Source organism: Lepus europaeus, chromosome 20 (genome assembly GCF_033115175.1).
Source record: "Lepus europaeus isolate LE1 chromosome 20, mLepTim1.pri, whole genome shotgun sequence".
Classification (NCBI taxonomy): domain Eukaryota; kingdom Metazoa; phylum Chordata; class Mammalia; order Lagomorpha; family Leporidae; genus Lepus; species Lepus europaeus.
Window position 1 is genome coordinate 7,276,461 of NC_084846.1, and position 20,691 is coordinate 7,297,151.

At 68.3% G+C, this 20,691-nt stretch overlaps 1 protein-coding gene across 1 annotated transcript; it reads right to left on the bottom strand.

Moving 5' to 3' along the window:
• Positions 1–63: 63 nt before the first annotated feature.
• On the bottom strand, positions 64–20,042 carry SIN3B (SIN3 transcription regulator family member B). The gene is made up of 19 exons (XM_062178092.1): positions 19,913–20,042; positions 19,564–19,670; positions 18,365–18,518; positions 13,828–14,034; positions 12,418–12,561; positions 9,802–9,924; positions 9,629–9,718; positions 9,422–9,540; positions 7,885–8,092; positions 7,550–7,666; positions 7,054–7,292; positions 6,681–6,864; positions 5,344–5,929; positions 4,930–5,099; positions 2,079–2,252; positions 1,912–2,004; positions 1,406–1,500; positions 942–1,146; positions 64–776 (listed from the first exon to the last, which is right to left on the bottom strand). Exons 1-19 carry the CDS (start codon positions 20,021–20,023, stop codon positions 546–548), a joined length of 3,357 nt encoding a protein of 1,118 aa, XP_062034076.1. The 5' UTR covers positions 20,024–20,042; the 3' UTR covers positions 64–545.
• Between the last annotated feature and the right edge of the window lie 649 nt (positions 20,043–20,691).

The following is a 20,691-nucleotide window of genomic DNA, read 5'->3' on the forward strand; positions in this document are numbered from 1 at the left end:
GGGGGAGCGCGCGAGGACCCTCGGCCTGGACCCTCTGGGAAAGGGGCCAATGGAGGCTTGGCGTCCGCGTTTAACCTTTAACTTTAATGTGCAAATAAATAGAAAAGGAGAACTACATTCAAAACAGCGGCAGAGGACGGACAGGCCCAGAACAGAAAGGTCTCCGGGGCGCATGCGGCAGGGCAGGGGCGGGCACAGGGGGCCTCCTCGGGGCGCAGCGCCTCCGGGTCCCCAGGAACTTCCAGCAGCGCGGCTCTGCCTCCAGGAACCGGGGGGGTCAGCGCCCCTGTCCCGGCGGCTGGCTCCGGGGGTCGGGCTTGGGCCCCGTCCGCAGCCACTGGGGCTCCTTGGCACGGCAAAGGCGGCAGGAGTGGGGGCTCCCTGGGGCGACCTCACCCCCGAGGAGCCCTGGGCCGTGGCAGGAGGGGAGAATCGCCCAGTGCACGGCCCCCCGCCGGCACCAGGCCCCCGGGGGGCCCGCCCGCCCGCAGCGCCAGCTCCCAGGGTGCTCCGCGTCTCTTGGAGGCGGACCCTCCCCGGGGCGCTCAAGGCGAGGCGGGGCGGCGGCCATACTGCACGCGGTAGCGCGTGACTGGCAGGCCATGCACGTGCGCCGTCTCGCACAGCGTCTGGCAGGGCACCATGTCCTCGTCCTCCTCGCCCATCAGCCAGTCCTGCACCAGGCCGGCCGCCTCCCCCGTCACGTGGTCCTCCAGCCAGCGGCTGTGCCACTCCTCGAAGTGCTGGTGGTGCCGCAGCAGCACGAGCGGCTGCACCTGCGGCGGGGTGGGGCGGATCAGGGGCGGGGCCGAGTGGGGCTGGTCAGGGGGCGGAGCCGGGGCAGCAGGGCGGGTCAGAGGCGGATCAGGACCCGGTCAGGGGGCTGGGGCGGGGCGCGCGCGGCAGGGCCGGTCAGGGGCGGGGCCCGGCTGGGGCCTCACCTGCTTGGCGCGGCAGAGGGTCCCGCGGCGGTACATGTAGTCCTCGGAGTTGACCACGAACACCATCTTGTGCGTGCCCAGCTTGAAGCGGCAGTCCACGCCGCACGCGCTCTCCACGCCCGTCAGCCGCTTCCACGCGCTCTTGGCCTCGCCGCGCAGGGCCCGCACCTGCTCGCACTGCCAGCGCCGGAACTTCTTCAGGTTCCTGGGGGTGGGGGCGACAGGAGCTGGGATGCCCTGGGGTTCGGGCGCACACAGGCACCGATGTGCACCCAGAACCTTCCAGAACCACCCGCTGTTGTTCGGGCCGCCTCCCCCCCCGGCCGGCCTGGTACTGCCTGTCCCCGCAGCTTTTCCCAGGCTGGGGCTCACGGCCCGGCTCACCTCCCCATCCCGGGTCTGAATGCTGCTCTGCTCACGCCGGGGCTGTGTATACAGCAGGCGCTCCCTACGGGCCCCCTCACCTCTGCAGGAACACAGGCTTGAGCAGGAAGCCCTCTGAGGGTGAGCTTGACGCTCCCTCGGTCCCCACGTACTGCTCCACGTAGCGTGCCAGGTGCTGTGGGTGGAGACGCGGTGAGCCCCTGCCCTGGCGCTCACCCGGGGGCGTGGCCTCCCGTGTCCTTGGGGGTGGGGCCGAGGAGGCCGGCAGCCCTGAACAGATGGGGGAGGGGGTCCCGAGTGACCTCCCTCCCGCTTGCCAGCCTGCGGGGCCAGGCTTCTCCAGATTTGGGAATCAAACTTTCTGGAAATTTCTAGAAGGGCCGGGGGTCGCACGCACGCCCTCCTGTGGCAAGCCTTCCTTGAGGTGGGGAGGTAGCCTGGCGGCTGGCGTGGACAGCAGGGGGCGCTCTGACAGCGCACAGGAGGGAGTCACTGGGGCAGGGCAGGGACCCCAGGGGAATGAGAGCCCAGGCAGGTGCACCCTCTCCTAGTGACCGGGGGGGGGGGGGGGGGGGGGCGCCCTCACCTGCACCTCCACGGGGTCCTCCGTCTGGGCCTCCTCAGTGTCCAGGAGCTCGATGGTCATGATGACCTGGCCTTTGCGCTGGAGGAACATCACCTGGGGGCGGGGCGGGGCTGAGGCCGCGGGCACCGCCCCGCCCCGCCCCTCCCCAGGACAGCCCCGCCCCTCACCTTGAAGCAGTTCTCGTCGGCCATGCAGCGCTCGGCCTTCCACTGGTAGCTGGTCTCGCGGGCGGCGCGCACGCAGCGGGAGGACAGGTTCCCGCCGGCCGCGCCGCGCCGCTTCTCGCTCAGGTAGAGCTCCACCACCTTCAGGCACACGTCGTCGCTCACCAGGTGGTGCAGCTGCCGGGACGGAGAGCGGGTGCTGCCGCCGGGAGCCCCCGCCGCGCCCCGGCCCCGGCCAGCCAGCATCAAACCCCAGCTAGACCAGGGGCGACCAAGCCCGGGCCGAAACAGGACCACTGCGGGGGAGGCTCCCCTATGGGCCCCGGCTGCTCGGCTTCTGAGCCAGCTCCCCGCTGATGGCCTGGGAAAGCAGCGGAGGACGGTCCAAGCCCTGCGCCCACGTGGGGGACCAGGATGGAGCTCCCGGCCGCCACGGGGCCCAGCCTGAGCCTTTGCAGCCATCTGGGCAGGGAACCAGCAGATGGAGGACCTCTCTCTCTCCCTCTCTCCTCCCCGGTCTAACTCTGCCTTCCAAATGAGTACATCAGTCTTTAAGAAACACAACAAAAACCCAGGTCAGACCAAATTGGATCATTTCCAAAACCAACCAGGCCAGACCACACAGAAACAAGACCACGCCAGCCGCAGCCAGACTGGACCACATCAAACCTGACAGCAGATCCAACCGGACCAGCAAAGCATCCTGGGTGGAAACGCACGCTCAGAGGAGACGGGAGGGGGCAGCGAGCGGGACCCAGCACCGGCCCCTGCAGTGGCCACGCCCCGCATGCCCAGCAGGGAGTGTTTTGTTTTATTTTATTTTTCGACAAGCAGAGTGGGCAGTAGGAGAGACAGAAAGGTCTTCCTTTGCCGTTGGTTCACCCTCCAATGGCCGCCGTGGCTGGTGCGCTGCGGCCGGCGCATTGCGCTGATCCGAAGCCAGAAGCCAGGTGCTTCTCCTGGTCTCCCATGGGGTGCAGGGCCCAAGCACTTGGGCCATCCTCCACTGCCTTCCCTGGCCACAGCAGAGAGCTGGCCTGGAAGAGGGGCAACCGGGACAGAATCCGGTGCCCCGACCGGGACTAGAATCTGGTGTACCGGCACCGCAAGGTGGAGGATTAGCAAATTGAGCTGTGGCGCCGGCCCAACAGCCGAGAGTGTTTACGCTGCTTTCCCCACCGTGAACTCCATGGACACGGCCAGGGCGCTGGCCTGTGGGGTGGGGACACGGAGACTGGGAGCGTCTTCCTCTGGACATCGGGCAGGCGCGAGCCACGCGGGGTTTGACACACGCGGGCACCCGTCAACTGCCGCTGCTACCATTATTATCTCAAGGGCACAAACCGGGGCCTGCCTCGCTCTGCCATCAGTTCAGGCTGCACCGGGAACCGGGCTCTCCATCTGGGTCTCCTATGTGGAGAGCAGGGATCACCTGCTGCTGCCCAGGAGCCAGAGCTGGGGCTTGAACCCCGGGCACCCCCGTGTGGGCCGTTCATCTCCACGAGACCTGCAGCTGGAATGGGCTGGGTCATGGCCACCTGTGCTCCTGGCCCGGGGCAGGGAGAGTCCCGGACTCTCCTGCTGTCACTCAGGACCCCAGCACTGGGGCGCACTGGCAGGGAGCCGGATGGGAAGTGGAGCAGCCGGGACTCGAACTGGTGCTTTTTTTTTTTTTTTTTTTTTTAGTATTAGGCAGGTATTTGTCACAGTGGATCAGGCGCCGCTTGGGACGTCCACAGTCTGCCAGAGTCCCCGGGTTCAAGGCCCAGTTCCCGACTCCAGGCTCCTGCTTATGCACATTCCGGAAGGCAGCAGTGTGGGCTCAAAGACTCGGGCCCCTGCCACCCACAGGGGAGACCCGGATGGAGCTCCGGCTCTGGCTGTCGCAGGCATTGGGGGAGTGACCCAGCGGAGGAAGACCTGCCTTCCCCTCTGCTTTTCAAGTAAACCTTATAAGAAGGGAGGCAACACGCCTTCTAGAATGTTCCTGCGGCCGTGTCAGTTTTTCCCCAGCTTCACGGTGAACAGCCGGACTCAACAACCAGCAAAATGAAACACAGGGGGCAGGAACTGGGCAGAGCCCACGTCCTGGGGCCGCCCGCGGGGTCTGGACCCCGCAGCTGACGCTCCTGTGAGCACAGCCCTCCCCAGCCAGCTTCCCAAAAGCAGGGAAACCAGCGCTGACCACCGCCGCGCACGTCCCCACCACGGGTGCAGGCCACGCACGCAGGAACAGCCCAGGCCCCCCGCCCTACCCTGCCTGGCCACTGGGCCCGCTCGCCGCGGTGCATCCGCACAGAGAACCGTCACTCCGCCCCGAGACCGAGCGAGGCATCCGCAGCCGCGACCACCACGCAGCTGAAACTCCAACGCCCGACGCACAAGGCCGCAGGGCGTGCGACTCTGTGGCCAGCGCACGTCCAGAGCTGGCACCGCCAGGGACGGGAAGCCCGGGGCCGGGGGAGGGGAAGGGGGGGGCGGCTGCTGAGGACCGGGGTCTCCATGTCCGGGAGCGGGGGTGGGTGGGTGATGAGAACGTTCTGGAACCAGACGGGGGTGCTAGTTACACACTGCGCCAATGCAGGGTGAGCGCCCCCGCCCGCGATGCTCCAGGCCGGAAGCGCATGTGCTGTGCACACTGAGGAGCTGTGGCCGTGGGCCCGGAATATAAACAGGAAACTCACCTTCTGTCCACACCGCCTCACCCGGGGCACTGTGTGCGAAGCAGCCCCCCACCCCCCAGCCCCGTAGCGCTCACAAAGTCCCGGATGCCCGTCCTGAATGCCAGGGACCTCCCCGACTCCGCCCGCTGCCGCCTCGGGGTGAGGCTTTGCAGCCAGCAGGGGGCGCTCACCTGCCGGGCGATGTTCTGCACCAGCTTGTCCATGGTGAAGCCGATGTAGGCGTGGATGGTGAACATCTCGCGCAGCGTGTCCTCGTACTGCGTGGGGTCGATGCTGCCCTCCAGCAGGCTGCGCACCATGTCCAGGAAGGCCGGGTAGTACTCCTCCAGCTCCACCTCACCTGCGGGCCGGGACCCCAGACAGCGGGAAGCCCGCATGCAGGCGGCCGCCAGCTGCCTGGCCCCAGGCGGCCCCCGTACTCCACGGGGCACAGCGCGCCGCGGGGGCTGCCTGGGGGGTGCAGGGGTCCAGGCCCTCGGGCCACCCTCCAGCGCTTCCCCAGGCGCACCAGCAGGGAGCTGGGTCGGAAGTGGAGCAGCAGGGCCTCCCAGCGCCGCCCGCCCCGCCCGCGGCCCCCGGCTCACTGGGCTGCTTGAGCCGCAGCTCCATGGCGGGGTCGCTGCCCCTCTCGCGGCGGCCGTCGCACAGCAGCTTCTCGCGCTCCTTCTCGCGCCGGAACTCCAGCAGCTGCTTCTGCGCCTGCCGGTAGATGCGCAGCAGGCGCGCGCACAGCGTCTGGTGCAGCCGCAGGAAGAAGTACCAGTTGTTGTTGGCGAAGAGCAGGCTGTACACGTCGTCCAGCGCCGCCGCCGCCGCCGCCCTCTCCTCCGCCGGCCCCGGCCCTGGCCCCGACCCCGGCCCCGGCTTCCTGCGCTCGGCCGCGTCCCCGCCCGCGCCCTGCCCGGCGCCCGGCGCCCCGTCGCGCTCCTCGTCGGCGGACTCCTCGTCGGCGCCCAGCTCGAGCTGCTGCGAGAAGAAGAGGCTGGGCAGGAAGTGGTGCAGCAGCTGGCGGATGGTGCCCTGGTCCTCCTTCTGGATGGCCGGCTGCCGCTGCACGTAGTAGCTGATGAGCGCCGCCGCGTCCTCCAGGATCTGCCGGTCCTCGTACACGAAGACCAGGTGCGGCTCGCTGGGCGGCGCGCTGCGGCCCTCCGAGTGCTGCTCCTGGTGCTGCGGCGACAGGGCACGGCCCGTTTGAGGCGCCTCCCCAGCAGATCAGCGCCCCCGCCACCCCGCCCCCAGCCCAGCACGGCTGCACCGGAAGCCACACCTCCTCCCGGCTCCGGCCCCGGCCCACTCCCGGGGTCCAGGCGGACTTGGCCACCTGGCGGCTTCCCCGCCGAGCACCCCCCAGACCTGGCCCAGGACTCTGCGCACCCCGCGCACTCTCCTGCTGGGTGCGGTGCCCAGGGCCTTCGCACGTGCCAGCTGCCCTTCCTCCCTCCAAAGCCACAGTCCGGGCGCGCTCCTCCCTGGATCCTCCCAACCCAGACAGCGCTACTTGCTCCAGCCCCGCCCCCCTCCTGGCACCTGGAGGCTCTCCTGGGGGGCCCCAGCCCCCAGGTACCGGGCAGAGAGACACACAGGGCAGGGCCGTGTCTCCCTCTAGCTCTCAGCGGCCCGGCCAGCCCGGGCTTGCCAAGAGGAGGAGCCCCGGGCCCGCCCTACCACAGGGGCTGTTCCCGCTGTCCAGGGCCCTGAGACCCCGGGGCCCAGCTCAGCCTCCCGACTGGGGCCCGGGGCACCTGCGACTGACCTGGGCAGGGAGTAACCTCTGTGCCTGTTTCCCCACTGCTAAAACCACAGAGGAAGGTTCCCGAGTGAGGGCAGATGGTGCGCTGCCGGCCCAGGTCTGCGACAAGGAGGTGACCCTGGCAGCCGCCGCCCGGTCCCCGCAGACACACCGCGCGCCCCCGCGCACCTCGTCGTAGACGCTCTCAATCTCGTTGAGCAGGCTCTTGGAGCGCAGGGCCTTGGTGTCGTTCTGCTTGAAGTTCACGGCCTGGTGGTCCAGGGACTTGAGGTACGCCTTCTCATACTGCTCCCGCCACACCTTGTTGAAGCCCTGCTGCGCCTCCCGCCACTCCTCCTCCTTGGCCTTCAGCCTGCCCGGGGCACAGCGGGGGCGGGGGCTCAGCGCCTAGAGGATGCGGGGTGCCCGGCCAGGGAGCCACCGAGGGCAGCCCCGACGGCCCCCGGCTGGAGCAGTGCCCGGAGCAGTGCGGGGGCGCCCACCAGGCAGCACCTGCGCATGCTCCGAGAGCGGGGCCGGGGTGGGGGCAGGGCCGGGGCACCTTTTGAGCACCACGGGCACGGCGGTGACCGGGTTCTTCTTGAGGCTCTCCACGATGTCGGGGGCCTTGTCCCCGTAGATGCGGTGGATGGCGCGCCGCTGGATCACCTCGGACGTGCCGCCCAGCGAGTCGTCCAGCCGGAACTTCTCCTGGTCCTCGGGCGCCATCCGCGACAGCTTCTTCTGCACGCTCTCCAGCACACGGATGGTGGCCAGGTTGGTCTCCAGGACGACGTCCAGCTAAGGAGAGCGGGGGGGGGGGGGGCGGGGGGGCGGGGTCGCAGGTCGGGACCCCGCCCCCGCCTCTCCCAAGCTGTGCCACCCGCAGGTGCCGCGGCATGTGACGGGACAGCAATGACGCCAATTCAAGTTCCCATTAAAAGTCCAGTTCTAATGGGGGGGGACCCCACCCAACGTGCCGCCGGCTCTGCGGGCAGGCAAGGCGGCCCCGGGGAGCGCCCCCTGCTGGCCGCTCCTGGCCCCGGGGCGAGCCGCACCTCGAAGCGCTCATCCTCACAGCGGTGCAGCTGCTCCTCGTAGGGTGTCTTCTTAGAGCTGACAAAGGTGGAGTCCTCCGACCACGAGGGAAAGGACACCCAGGTGTCGTTCAGCACCTGCGACCGGGGCGAGAGGGAGAGGGAAGGGGGTACTGGGGCCGCTCGGGCGCCCTCGTCTCAGGCGCTCCACCCGGCCGCTCTCCCTAGCAGGCGGCCACCGGCGGCGCTGAGCCCTGGGCTCCAGCACGGCGCCCCGGCAGGGACCCTGCACCTGCGCCACCCGCTGGTGCTGCGGGGGATCCCGGGAGCCTGCACAGGCGTCCACGCGGCCCCACCTCCTTGCAGATGGCTGTGCGCCCGCTGCAGCGCGGCTGCTGGTAGGTCTTGGGCAGCGCCCGGTAGCTGGAGCCGATGCGTTTGCAGGAGGCGTAGTCAATCTCGCGGCTCATCCCGTCCCCGGACCGCTCGCTCATGGGCGGCGCGAACGAGAGCTCCTTCACCCCCAGGAAGGACTTGAACTGTGCAAAGAGTTCCGGGAACTTCCTGCCACGAGCAAGACACGGGGCGAGCCGGCCTGAGGCTGGAGGCCCCCGTGGTGTAGCGTTCAAGGCCAGGGACATGGGGGGGGGGTGCGGGCGGAGATGGCTGCAGGGCCCCGGGAACACAAGTGCACCTGCCCCCACCCCGTCACTACCTGGGCCCCTTCCCACGGACCTAAGGTGGCCAGAGCCTGGGTGCGGACGCCGGCCCATCTACCCGCCGCCGGCTCTTGTTAATCAAGTTTTATCAGCGACCCCTGCAGACGCCCGCCTGTGGCTGCTCTGCCCGAGGGCAGAGTCGAGAAGTTTCCACAGGGCCCATCGAGTCCTTCCCAGGCCGACCCACAGTCTCCCCTCTGCGAGCTGCGTGGCCACCACACACGTGCACCGAAGATTTTAACACCCGCGACCCCCGCCCCGGCATTTCTGACGCAGCATCAAATACGCTCACACCTATGTTCCTAAGACGCTTACAAGACAAACCAAGGGCGACCTCAGGGAGCAGGCCGTCTGCCTGGGACCCAGCGCGGGAACAAACCCGGCCTGCTGACCCCTGGCCAGGCGGCTCCAGCCGTCTCCCACGTGGGTGCAGGGGCCCGAGGACTGGAGCCGCCCCCTGTCGCCTCCCAGGGTGCGCATGCGCAGCGAGCCCGGGCCGCAGGTGCCCTGACACAACCCCAAGGCGCCACGTTAGGGCCTGCGGGAGCGGGTGCTCTTGGAGCTCCCGGAAACTGCGGGGAGGGAACATTTCACGACCCCCACTGGGGAGGCAGCCACTGCACGCCACAGGTGCGTGGGACCCAGGACCGCGGGCATGAGCGTGAAGCACGCATGCGCAGTCAGCACCCGGTGTCGCCAGCCCCTGGGCTCCACAGGGGGTGTTGGACGCTGCTGTGGGGGCATGCGAGGTTTCAGGGGGCCAGGGCACCTGAGGGGCTATTGGGGGGCTCTCTAGAGTTGCACTACATCCTGTGAGGCTTCCGAGGCGCAGACCTCGGTAAGGGCCTGGCCCGGGCACAGCAGGTGCAAGGGTCCTGTGTCCCAACGGGGGCGCGAGCACTCAGGCCTTGAGGGTGCCAAGGCTGGGCACAGCTCCACGGCGGCCTGACTCCCGGCTCCGCGCCGACCCCCAGCTCCCCGCTAACCACGCGCACCTGGGAGGCGGCAGGGCCGGCTCAAGCACGTGGAGCCCCAGAGATGGGAGCTCTGGCTCTGGAACTACCCCTGCAGGGCGGGGCTGCGTCCCGCCGGCTCCGCCTCCCGCACATGGGGCGCGCACAGCACGGGACCAGGGGCGGAGCGCGGTGGGGAAGGCCGCGGGGCGGGCGCTCACCCTAGGAAGGGGCTGACCAGCTGCAGGAGCTCGGAGCCCGACACCAGCTCCTGGTTGAAGAGCGCGATGCAGCGCAGGAAGTTCTCGTACACCTCCTGGCTCTTGAGCACGCGGCGCACCTGCGGGGGCGGGGGGGGGGGGCTCAGCTCCGGCGGGGCGGGGCCGGGGGCTCAGCCCCCCTCACGGGGCCCCAGCCGCCCCGCCGACCTTGTCGAAGAAGGAGAACTCCTGCAGGGTCCCGTACTTCCCCACGGCCGCGATGGACAGGTCCTTGTTCCCACGCAGCTTCATCTTCTTCTGCGGAGACGAGCGCGCCGCTCAGGCCCGCCGCCCACCTCCGGGCCCGGGGACCCTGGCGCCCCGCAGCCCTCGCCCGTTACCTTGGCAGGCGCCGACACGGGCCGGAGCAGCGAGGGCCGTGAGCGCTTTTTGCTGTGCTCCAAGCCCCTCTCGTGTCCGGCCTTGGGGACGCTGCTCGTCTCGCACGTCCCGTTTCCTGTGAACTGAGGACAGGGGCACGGGGGCGGTCAGCGACGGGGCTGGGATCCCGGAGCCCCGCAGGGAGGCGCCTGTGAAGCCAGAAGCTGCTGGAGGTGCTCCCCGCTGGGCCCACCCCCGCCTGCGCGTGAGCGCCCCGGAAATGGGGGGAGGGGCTGCTGTGCACCAGGCCACCCATGGGAGCCTGGACACCAAGGCTTGGGCTCTTTCCTTTAAAAAAAAAAAAAAAGTTCTCTACTTCTATTTGTACTTATTTCAAAAGTGACAGAGCACGCCAGCCGTCCACAACGGCCAGGGCTGGGCCGGGCTGGGCTGGAGCCAGGAGCTCCATCCGGGTCTCCCACGTGGGGGCGGGGCCCAGTCCCTGCCGCCTGCCCAGGTGCATTTGCAGGGAGCTGGGTGGGAAGTGGAGCGAGGATGTGCAGCCAGGTGCTCTGCCGTGGGATGCGGGCGTCTCACCCACCGCACCCAACACGGCCGGGGTCTCTCCTCTGTGGGACAAAAGGGGGCCGGGGGCGGGAGCCGGTGGGGGGCCTGGGCTGGCCGCCAGCCCTTGCTTCTCCCCAGCAGGGCACCCGGGCCTACACAAGCGGCTCTGAACGGCCGACTCAGGATCAGGATCTTCACCCGCAGTGCGGGCCACACAGCGGCAGCATGGCCCAGTGGGGAAGCCGCCTGCGGCGCCGGCAGGCATCCCATATGGGCGCCGCTTCGAGTCCCGGCTGCTCCACTTCTGATCCAGCCCCCTGCCATGGCCTGGGAAAGCAGTGGTTGGGCTCCTGCACCCGCGTGGGAGACCCGGATGGTTGCTGGCTTTGGACAGGTCCAGCTCTTTCTCAATGCACAAGGGCGCTCTGGTGCCCGAGTCACTAACGATGCTACACTGACTTTGTTCCCGGGGGCCATGGAAAGGACCCATGTCGGCAGGGCCGCCTGGCGAAGGCTGAGTTGCGCCCACCAAAGGGCGCTGTGGCCACGGCCGCCAGAGAACCAGAGTGCCCCCCACCCCCACACAGACACCCACTGGGCAGGTACAGATGGGCCGGCCTGTTTCTCCCATAGCAGTGTCCACTGTGCACGCCCTACAGCCCAGTAGACAGAGCCCCACGTGCAACACTGACCCCAGGACACGGCGGGGGGGGGGGGGTTCACCCCGGCCTGGGCTTCCCTAAGCAAACTTTTCTGTCTCCTCCCCACGGCCCACAGGGGGCGCTGACACCCCCCCACCCCCCACCCCGCCGCGGGCTCCTACACCAGCGCCTCCTCTCTGGGAGGCAGCCACAGGACCTCCCAGACCGCCCCGCCCGCTCCGTGCTGCAGCGGCGGCTCGGAGAGCCCAGCGTGGGCGCCACTGGTCCCATCCGGGGGCAGGGTGCTCAGGCGGAACACTGCAGATGTGGGACACAGCGGTGACACCCAGGCCCAGGGGGGCCACCCACAAACAAGCCACCCAGCGGCCCCGGTGACAGCGGGGGGACACGGGGGCCCACATGGCCCACCATGCGGCTGCGCCACACGGGCAGGCCTTGAGACCTGTCTGCTCCGCGCGAACCAAGTCCCTGGAGCCGGAGCGAGGAGGGCATCTGAGGAGCGGGCAGGCACCAGGGCCCCAGGAAGAGGGAGGGGACGTGGCAGATTTTGAACTTGAGAGCAGGCAGGGCCCGGACTTCAGGGAAAAGTGCACTGGAGGGCAGGGGGCCGGGACACAGGCTTGCGGAAGAGGGCCGTCCTCGTCCCTGGGGGGCTCCCGCAGCCTCTCCTCCAGTACTCCCAGGGGTCTCCCCCAGGCCAGGCAGGGCGAGGCCTGGAAGCTCCAGCCCACACCTGCTTCTGCACGAGGGCCCAGCGTCTACACCTGCTTCTCCATCACAAATGCCCAGAGTCTACACCTGCCTCTCCTGCAGATGCCCCTCCTGCACGAGTGCCCGTGTCTACACCTGCTTCTCCGGCAAGAACGCAGCTGCCCCGCTAGGTCCCCGCGTGACAGGGAGCTGACACGCGGCCTGGGGGTCAGGAGGGCTGGGGCTCCCAGGGTCCAGGCCCCAGCGGGCACCCAGCTCAAGGCACTAGGGTGGGGCCAGAGAAGAGACGGAGGTTGTCCAGCCCTGTGGGTGCCCCAAGCGCCACTTGGAGATGGGAATTTTATTGCCTGGATTCCACATCAATAAAAGGAAAAAAACCAAATTGCAGGCTCACTGGAAAGAGGGTGAGAAAAGAGGAAGTGGATGAGACAGCACCGGCAGGCACAGGGCCACAGGTGGGCCAGAGAGGCGGTGGGTGCGGCCTGCCCCCTCCCCTCCCCCGCACTCCCGTCCACCCCTGGGCCGGCCCCCAGCCCCACCCAGCACCTGAGAGACAGGTGGTGGCCACCCCCGCCCCCAGCGCCAGTTTAAGAACCACTGCCGGTGGGGTGGCCACACGGTGCAGCCGGCGCGGGCTCTGGGGGCAGCCCACGGGTCCAGGCGGTGCACTAGCCTGGCGCGGGCCCGGGCACTCACCAGGGAGCGCTTGGCTTCAGGCAGGAACTGGCCGAACTCGGAGAGCAGGTCCTCCTGGCCGCGGAAGAGGCTGGCCACCTCAGCGAACACCTCCTCCTCCGACATGCCGCGGAACGGCCGGCCCTTGGCACCCAGCTGCTCCTTCTGCCACCCGGCGGAGGCAAGGGGACGGGGAGGGGGCGTCAGCCAGGGGGCAGGACCCCCTGGGGCCTGCACAAGGCGGAAGCCGCCGGTGAATGGCCGGTGCACAGCCGTATGAGCCCCGGCCATGGACGGGCACCTGGGGGCTGGGGAACCACAAGGTCAGAGTCGGGCGCACGGCCACTCCCATGACAGAAGGCGTGGGGAGCCAGCAGCGGGCCACGCTGGGCAGGTGGCTTGACCAGATCAAGGCAGTGACCAGCCCTGGGAGGCCTCGGCCAGAGGACGGGAACCAGCCAGCTGCACTCAAGTCAGCAGTCGGAACACGAGAGGACTTCCAACAGGCAACTCAGAAAGCAAATTAAAATGTTGTACGGGGCTGGCACTGAGGCACCCCATATGGGCGCTGGTTCCAGTCCCGGCGGCTCCACTTCTGATCCAGCTCCGTGCCGTGGCCCGGGAGGGCAGTGGAGGACGGCCCAAGTGCTTGGGCCCCTGTACCCACGCGGGAGACCTGGATAGAGCTCCTGGCTCTGGCCTGGCCCAGCTCTGGCCATTACGGCCAACTGGGGAGTGAACCAGTGGATGGAAGCGCTCTGTGTCTCCCTCTCATGTATTTGGAAGTCACTTACACAATCCTGCTTCTTTGACTTTAGTACAAAAGAAAACTGACACGCGGTGAGGGTGACGCCTGGCGGGGAGTCTGTCCTGCCTGGGCAGGAGGTTGACAGCCTGCAGCCCCAGGCCTCCCGGGAGGGGCCCCACACCCTGACTGCTGGCAGGCGGGGGGGCCCCAGGCACTTTTCCCCACTGGGCTCCCTGTTAAGAGAGCCTTGTAATGGCCAATCGGGCAGACAGCTCCCGGGTGTGGCCAGGCCCATCAGGGCCACCTGGAGAGCCAGCCAAGCTCTGTGACCTTCGAGCTGATTGGAGAAGCAGAGCGGCGCCCACATCGGTTCTCTCCTATAGGGTAAGCACTGCCCTGAATTAGCCACACCCCCTCTGCCTGCGTGGTCATTAACTTGTCTCTGGTGCTTCTCGTGGAAGAACGCCGTGGCCCCACCATCCCAGCAGTGCCCGGCCTCGCCGGTCGAGCCCGCAATCTGGGCGCAGCAGGCACAGCCGCCACCTGCAGCACAGGCATCTCATACGGGCGCCGGTTAGAGTCCCGGCTGCTGCACTTCTGCTCAGCGTGGTGACTTTTACATCCCATACGCCTGAGCACGGTGCCAAGAAAGACGGCACGGGAGCCGCCCGGAGCCGGCGTACCTGGTAGGTGTGCAAGATCTCCAGGAAGGAGCGGTAGATCTCGGGGTGGTCCAGGAAGCGGGTCTTGATCTTGTTCACGTAGCTGATGGCGTTGTTGAACTCCACCGAGTCGGACTCCAGCGCCGCCTGTGGTCGGTCCTCCTTGTATGGCGCAGGCTGCTTGACGTCCCCAGCGCAGTCCCCGTGGCCGTGGCCGTGCGCATCCTCCTGCAGCGACAGGCAAGGAGACGGGGAGTTACCCCTGGCCGACCCCTGGCACACAGCCCAGAACTTTCTACGGGACACCGAGGTTACTCCTGGGGGCCTCGAAGGGGGCACCCACGGAACAGGCTCACGGCCAGCAGAGACTGCCCCTCCACGCTTCCCAGCCCTGCCCTGGGAACCCCGCAAGGACTTCGCACGTGTGGGAGAAATGTCCAGTCCTCTGCTGAGTGTTGGGCCATCAGGGAAGACAGCCTTCTAGTACCTTCTGAGACGGGAAGGGGAGGGACCCCTCTGCTGTCGGCACTGCCGGACACCAAACCTGCTACCGACCTCCACCTAGAGAATCCCGGGGCAGGCAAGGCCAGGTGCACCGCCCCCGCCAATCCCCCGTGGAGTTGTCCTGGCAACAGGGGCAGTGATGGGGGTGGGGTGTCCTTGGCTGCAGCAGTTTCACAGGTGGGAGGCGGGGCCGAAGCAGCACGAAGCCGTTCTCCCAGCCACTCTGAGGGCGTGGGCAGCCCGGGGGTTCCCGCGTGGCCGCTCAGTCTCCCCCCTGCGCGCATGCGTCTGCGTCCCTACGCCCTCTGCTGCCACGGACGCCAGCCACGCTGGGGTAGGGCCGCCCCCCAGCAGCCATGAGCGGGAGCTCTGGCAAGGCCTCCTGCGGGCTCCAACACCTGCCGAGGCACGGTGCCCCCTAAGGAAGGGGCGTGGCCTTGGCGTAGACGGGCGTGGGGGCGTCTCGGGACGACCTGCAGGCGCTGAGGCGCGCACGACCGTCCCGTCCCGCCGCGAGGTTCTGGTCAGGTGTGGCCTTTCCCCTAGCGCATTTCCACCGGCAGCCGGCTGGCTCAGTCGACGTGGACACATGGGGGAGGGGGTGGGGGCTGTGAGCCTCGGTCCTGTGCCCGCCGCTGCTGTCCCCCCGCCCCGCATCCCCAGAGAGGATGAGACGAGGTCCAAGTTCACGGCCCCAAGGTCGGCGTCCACTGAACGCGGATCGCTTCCGCGGCGTGACCGAGAAAAACCATAACCCAGAGCGCCCAAGGTGCAGGCCCGCTGCCTGCGAGGAACGAGAAACAGCTGCTCAGACAGCCCACGCCAGTGTTCTCAACGCGCAACAACAAGTTCCGGGAACACCCTCAGCCTCCCTCCGGCCGCGGATGAACAGGCAAACAAGAGGTGGCCCAGCCGCCCCCAGAACACCACTGGGCCACAGGAGGGGCCAGCGCTAGCGCCTCGGGCCTGGAAACCGCCCACGGCCTGGGGCTCCACGGACGGAACGTCCAGAACACGCAAATCCACGGGGACCGGGAGCCGTGGCGGGGCTGCAGGGGCGAGAGTGGGGTGGCAGGAATGTTCTGGAATCAGGGGCAAGGATGCAAAAACCCCACGGCACGGGGCACACCCCACGGTCGGGTGGGCCAGTTTCGCGCCAGGCGGCCTCAACATGGGCCTTGGAAAACGCAGATTCACAGGGGCTGAGGCCCTCAGGCCACAGGAAGTTCCGGAACAAGCCGGCACTCCCCTCCCTGGGTCAGGAGCTGCCTGAGGACCACGCGTCCACCCCAGCCCTGTCGGGATTGCAGGAGGCAGCTCAGGCCCACCTGGCTCACACACAGGCCTAGTGCACACGCTACCACCACCTTGCACACACGCACACACCACAGCGCCGGCCCCAGTGAACTCTTAAAACCTTCTTCCCACGCGTGAGCCCTGGAGGAGGGGACACCCGGAGCACCTGCTTCTCGGTGCGGCTGTCTAGATTCGGGCATAGAAACGGGAAGTTGCGGAGCCGATCGTGCCGGGTCACGGCATCCACCCAGCGCACACGCAAGTGCCACAGTGCACACACCACCTAGAGCACGTACTACCAGCACCTAGCCGAACGCCACCTAGCAGAGTGGCCTTCGGGCCAGCCTCACTGCACATCGGCAGACCTCGACCTCGCCCAGAGGAACAGGCACCGCGCAGCCACCGCAAGTCTCGGCACCGACTGCCACACCTGCTGTCCTTGCTGACACTGTCCCCATCACACAGGGCCTCCGTGGGGCTCATGACCGACGCCTCAGACCACAGGAGGCCCCCGGCACCCCTCCGTCCACGGTCGGCGTAGCACCTGCTCCCCCGCCCCGGCGGCTCCACCCACCACGCCCCCTCCTTGGTCTGTCCCAGCCGATCTCCGCTCCACCGAAGCCGGCACAGACGCCCCGCCCATGGCCTGTGCGTGCGTGAGGCCGCGCAGGCCCAAGAGCTCGGCTTGAGAACCTGGGCCTGGCTCAGAGGAAGCGGCCGCCACCCGCTGGGAACCTCTGCAGCCCGGGTCCCGGCTGCACTGCACGTCACAGGTCTGCGCCGGCCGTGGGCTCCACCCACACCGAGTCCCCACGCCTGGCCTGGACGCCGCCCCCAGGGGCCGTGGCGGGAAGTGGTGCCGGCGAGGGTCCCACTTCACCCTGAGGACTCACGGCTGGCCGGGCAGGCAAAGCGAGCAGCAGCGCACCTGTCAGGCCTCTTCCCACCTGAGCGGGTCTGAAGACGCGGGACCCAGCGTGAGAGGGCTTGTGGAGGGAGGGTCCTCTGAGCAAATGGGGTGGGCATCCGGCCTAGAGGTTAAGACCCCTGTGCCACGTATTGGAGTGCCTGGGGTCACGTCCTGCTCCGGCCCCACCTCCCAGCCTCCTGCAGACGCCCACCCTGAGAGGCTCAAGACCCCTGCCCCCATGAGAGAGGTGAGACCGAGCTCCTGGCTCCCAGCCCAGTGTTCTTGCCCTGGAGGGGGGTGGTGTGTGCGCCCAGGGGCACCTAGGCTGTGTGGCTGGCGCAGCACCCCCCAACCTGGCCGCCCCGTGGCTGCCAGGCTCCGGTACGCCGATGAGAAATGAAAGCGACACAAAGCAAAGCTTGTCTGTGTTTTGGGAGGCTGACAACCCAATCAGAAATGACCAGCGCCAGGGCACAGGCGGGGGCAGCTGCTCGCGGGGAACTCCAGGGCTCACGTCGCCTGCGTCTGTCGTAAGCCACCGGAGGTCACGGCCTGGACTACTGAGGAGCAGGAGGCTGAAAGGGCTCGGCCCCCGGGCGCCCCTGCGGGGGGGACACCTGTCCAGGTGAGAGAGGAGGCGGCTCAGCGGCTTCCGGCTGCAGTAGGAGGCACCCCCGTCACATAGCTACACAAGGCAAAGTCCTGGCCTCACAGCCTGGGGGCGCCCTGGTCACCTCCACCCTGGACAGCAGCCCTGGGGGACAGCGGGGCCCTGGGACTACTGCCAGGAGGCACCCACTCCCAGTAACCCTCACGGTGCGGCTCCTGCCGGGACCTGGCTGGGGAAGTGGGGTGACCCCTCCCACACGGCTAGGGGTGGCTGAGAGCTGTGAGCAGGCAAGGGTGGGGACATCTGGGGATCCCTGGTGTGTACAGGGCATGCAGACATGGGCGGCACTGCTGCCCCACCACTGGGGAGCTGAACCCGCTAAGGCTCTGGGGGTTGAAGCCCCGGCCCCGCCTCCAAGCCGCTCCCCATGGAGACACACAGCCTTGGCTCGCGAGAAGTCCTCAGTGGCGAGGTGGCGGTGCTGCTGCGTGGGAAAGCCGGGTTTACACGTGCGCCGTGCACGCACGGGGAGGGGCTGTCCCCGCGAGCTGGTCTCTTCCCAGGTCCTGATTCCCGGACACATCGACCCCTTGGCAGTCTCCACCCGGTGCTTCCAGACGTGGGGCTTTCAGTCCCCTCGCTGACAGGGCGGGGCGTGGGCTGGAGGCGGAGCCGGCTCCCTCACACCAGCAGGGAGACACGGCCAGTACTGGCGGCCACGGCTGGGGATGGCCTGGGGAGGGGGGCACGGATGCTGCCAGCCATGCCGCAGGTGGCAACAGCAGTGAGGTGCAGGCAGAGCCCTCGGTCACCTCCTGCACCTGCAGCTCAGGAGGCCCCTCATGTCCCAGGGGCCGGGAGACCGGGCAGCTGTCACCCGAGACAGGAGGAGCCGTGGCCAACCAGCCCGAGCTGAGCCAGTGCCCCTAGGAGCAATTACACGAAGCAAAGCTGCTTGCACGCGCGTGTGCACACACACCCTCGAGCGCACGGGCTGGCCTGCCTGGCACGCTTGGGGAAGCCGCACGGCACGGCTGCACGTGGCGTTTCCGACTCTGACGTGCGATTCCGTGTGACAGGACGCCGCCCCGAGATCTTCCACACAGACCAGTCAGGAGCCCAGGGATGCGCGTGGAGGTGACCCCCGCCTACTCTGATCGGGCGCTGGGAGCCGCGCCTGGGCAGCAGCAGGTCAAGGCCCCGCCCACCCCGCCCCCGCCCCGCCCTCCCGCCCGTACCTGGCCCGGCGGGGGCGACTGCACATTCAGCTTGCCATTCTTGGGGATGTCGATCCTGTACCCCAGCGGCAGGAAGGCGTTGAACCCCACGATGAGGTCGGGGTGCTCGTGGAAGAGCTGCGACACGCGCCTGATGACTCCGGGGGTGTCGATGCTGCGGGAGGGGCAGACACGGCGGCCGGTGGGCCGGGGAAGAGCCCCGCCCCTCCGCTCCCCTGCAAGCCCGCCCCTCGGGCGACCAGGGAGAGGGGTCTCGGGGCGCAGCTCCCCCAGACGCTGCGGGCCACGCGCTCTGTGAACAGCAGAAGGGCCCGCCGCCTGGCTGGGGACACCACGTGCTCAACCCCACGGTGCCGGATTGTGACACAGGCTCCCATCAGAGCAACGGGATTGCGACAAAGCATGGGAGGCGCGGGAAGAACGCCAGGGCAGAGGCCGCCCCCCCCCCCCAGGGCCCCCGCAGGAGCGGCCCAGAGAGGAAACCTGTCCAGCCGGGTTTCTGCGAGTCGCGGGAACGGGACCCGCGGGCCACGGCCTGCGCCGCCTGCATCCCACACGGCAGCCCCACTCCAGGTCCCGGTGCAGCGAAGGAAGACTTGGGCTCGAGCCGCTTGGGCCCCTGCACCCATGTGGGAGACCCGGATGGAGCTCCCGAATCCTGGCTCCGGCCTGGCCCAGCCCTGGCTGTTGCAGCCATTTGGGGAGTGACCCAGCGGATGGACGCTCTCTCTCTCTCTCTCTCTCTCTCTCTCTCCAATAAACAAGAGAACAGGACACACCTGAGGGTCTGGGCCCCTCTACCTCCTGCTTTCCCGCCTGACTCCCGCTTACCAAGACAGCGTTCCCACCAGTCTGCGTGTGGCAGGTCCCTCCCCAAGCCTTCAGTACCCCCTAACTTCTGGGCAGCCCCGGGGCTAGCGGGAGCCAACGGGGACCAAACTGAACTTTTCAAAACCAGCATTTTAAAGTAGGAGACCCCAACCCCGCACCCCCTCCCCAAATCGTGCCTACAACTCCTTCCCCAATTTTTTCCTTTTTTTGGGGGGGGGGCGTTGGAGGGGCCGAAGCCCCGGGAGGGTGAACCTCCTGTGCAAGGTCACCCCGCTGGGAGGCGGCCCGGGGAGCGCGGTCCCCCAGTCTGCTTGGCCCGATTCCAGCCCGCGGCGGGGGGTGGGATGGGGACGGGGGGTCCCGGGTACCTCTGGCTTTTGAACTCCTTCATGATCTCCAGGAAGCCGTTGTAGGTAGCGGGGTCGCTGCCGAAACGGATCTTCACCTGGTCCAGGTAAGTCAGAGCGTCCTCGACCTGCGGGAACGGGGAGGGTCCCGGTGGGCAGGGGCCGCGGGGGCGGGCAAGGCACGGGACGGCGGGGTCCGGGGCAGCAAGGCCCGCGGGCTGCGCCTCCGAGGAGTCGGTCTGGGGTCCGGAGTCCCGGGCTGCGCAGAGGGGAGGCCGAAGCGGGGCCGGGTGGGGCCGGGGTGAGGGGGCGCAGGCCGCGGGGCCCGCGCGACGGGGGTCCCCGAAGGCGGGCAGGGGGCGCCACTCACATGCACCGGCAGCTTCTCGTGGCCCACGGAGCCCGAGCGACCCCAGCGGGCGCCGCTCAGCCCTCGGCCCGCGGAGCCCCCGACGCCGCTGCCGCCACCCGCGTGCGCCATGTTGGAAGTCAGAGCCGAAGCCCGCCCCGCCTCCGCTGAGTCCCCGGTCGCGCACGCGCGGCTCCTCCCCGGGGCGGGGCCGATGACGTCGCGGAGTGGGCGGGGCCCTGGCGGCAGGTGTAGCTCTGGCGATCCTGGCTGCTGACAGAGCAGGGGCTAAGCGTTTGTCAGGCCCCGCATGATGGAAGAAAAGTCTGTGTTTGTGAATAAAGTTTTATTGAAACACAGGCCCGAGCACTGGCTGCTTTTGCCCAGTAACAGCAGAGCAGCCGCGACCCCTGCCCACGGGGACCCCCTCCTTGCTGGCTCTGTATGGAAGATGTGTGTGGATCCCCTACTGTGCAGGGCTTGAGTCACCGTGGGGTACAGGCCTGAAGCACCCCGGGGCCTGCTCGGGGCCGTTTTTGCTACAAGGTCCTTGACTTTGCCCCTTTCCTCTCTCCACTTCCCCTGTCTCCTCATCATTTTGGGGCTGGACCCGCTCCAGAGCCGCCTAACCAGAGTTCCCGAACTCGGTGCTGTTGTGGACTTGGCGTCAGGAGTGGGCATTTGGGGAGTGAGCCAGCAGATGGAAGACACCTCCCTCCCTCCCTCTCCCTCTCTCTCTCTCTTCCCCCTGCCCCCACCCTGTCATTTTGGCTTTCAAATAATTCTTTAAAAAAAAATAG

Bases quoted from the DNA above. Each gene is read 5' to 3' on its own strand.
- SIN3B (XM_062178092.1), bottom strand. From the start codon at position 20,023: ATGGCGCACGCGGGTGGCGGCAGCGGCGTCGGGGGCTCCGCGGGCCGA. The intron at 5,100-5,343 runs GTGAGCCGGGGG...CCCGGCCCGCAG, and splicing joins GCTGCGGCTCAAGCAGCCCA to GTGAGGTGGAGCTGGAGGAG. The intron at 1,501-1,911 runs GTGAGGGCGCCC...CTCCACCCACAG, and splicing joins AGGACCCCGTGGAGGTGCAG to CACCTGGCACGCTACGTGGA.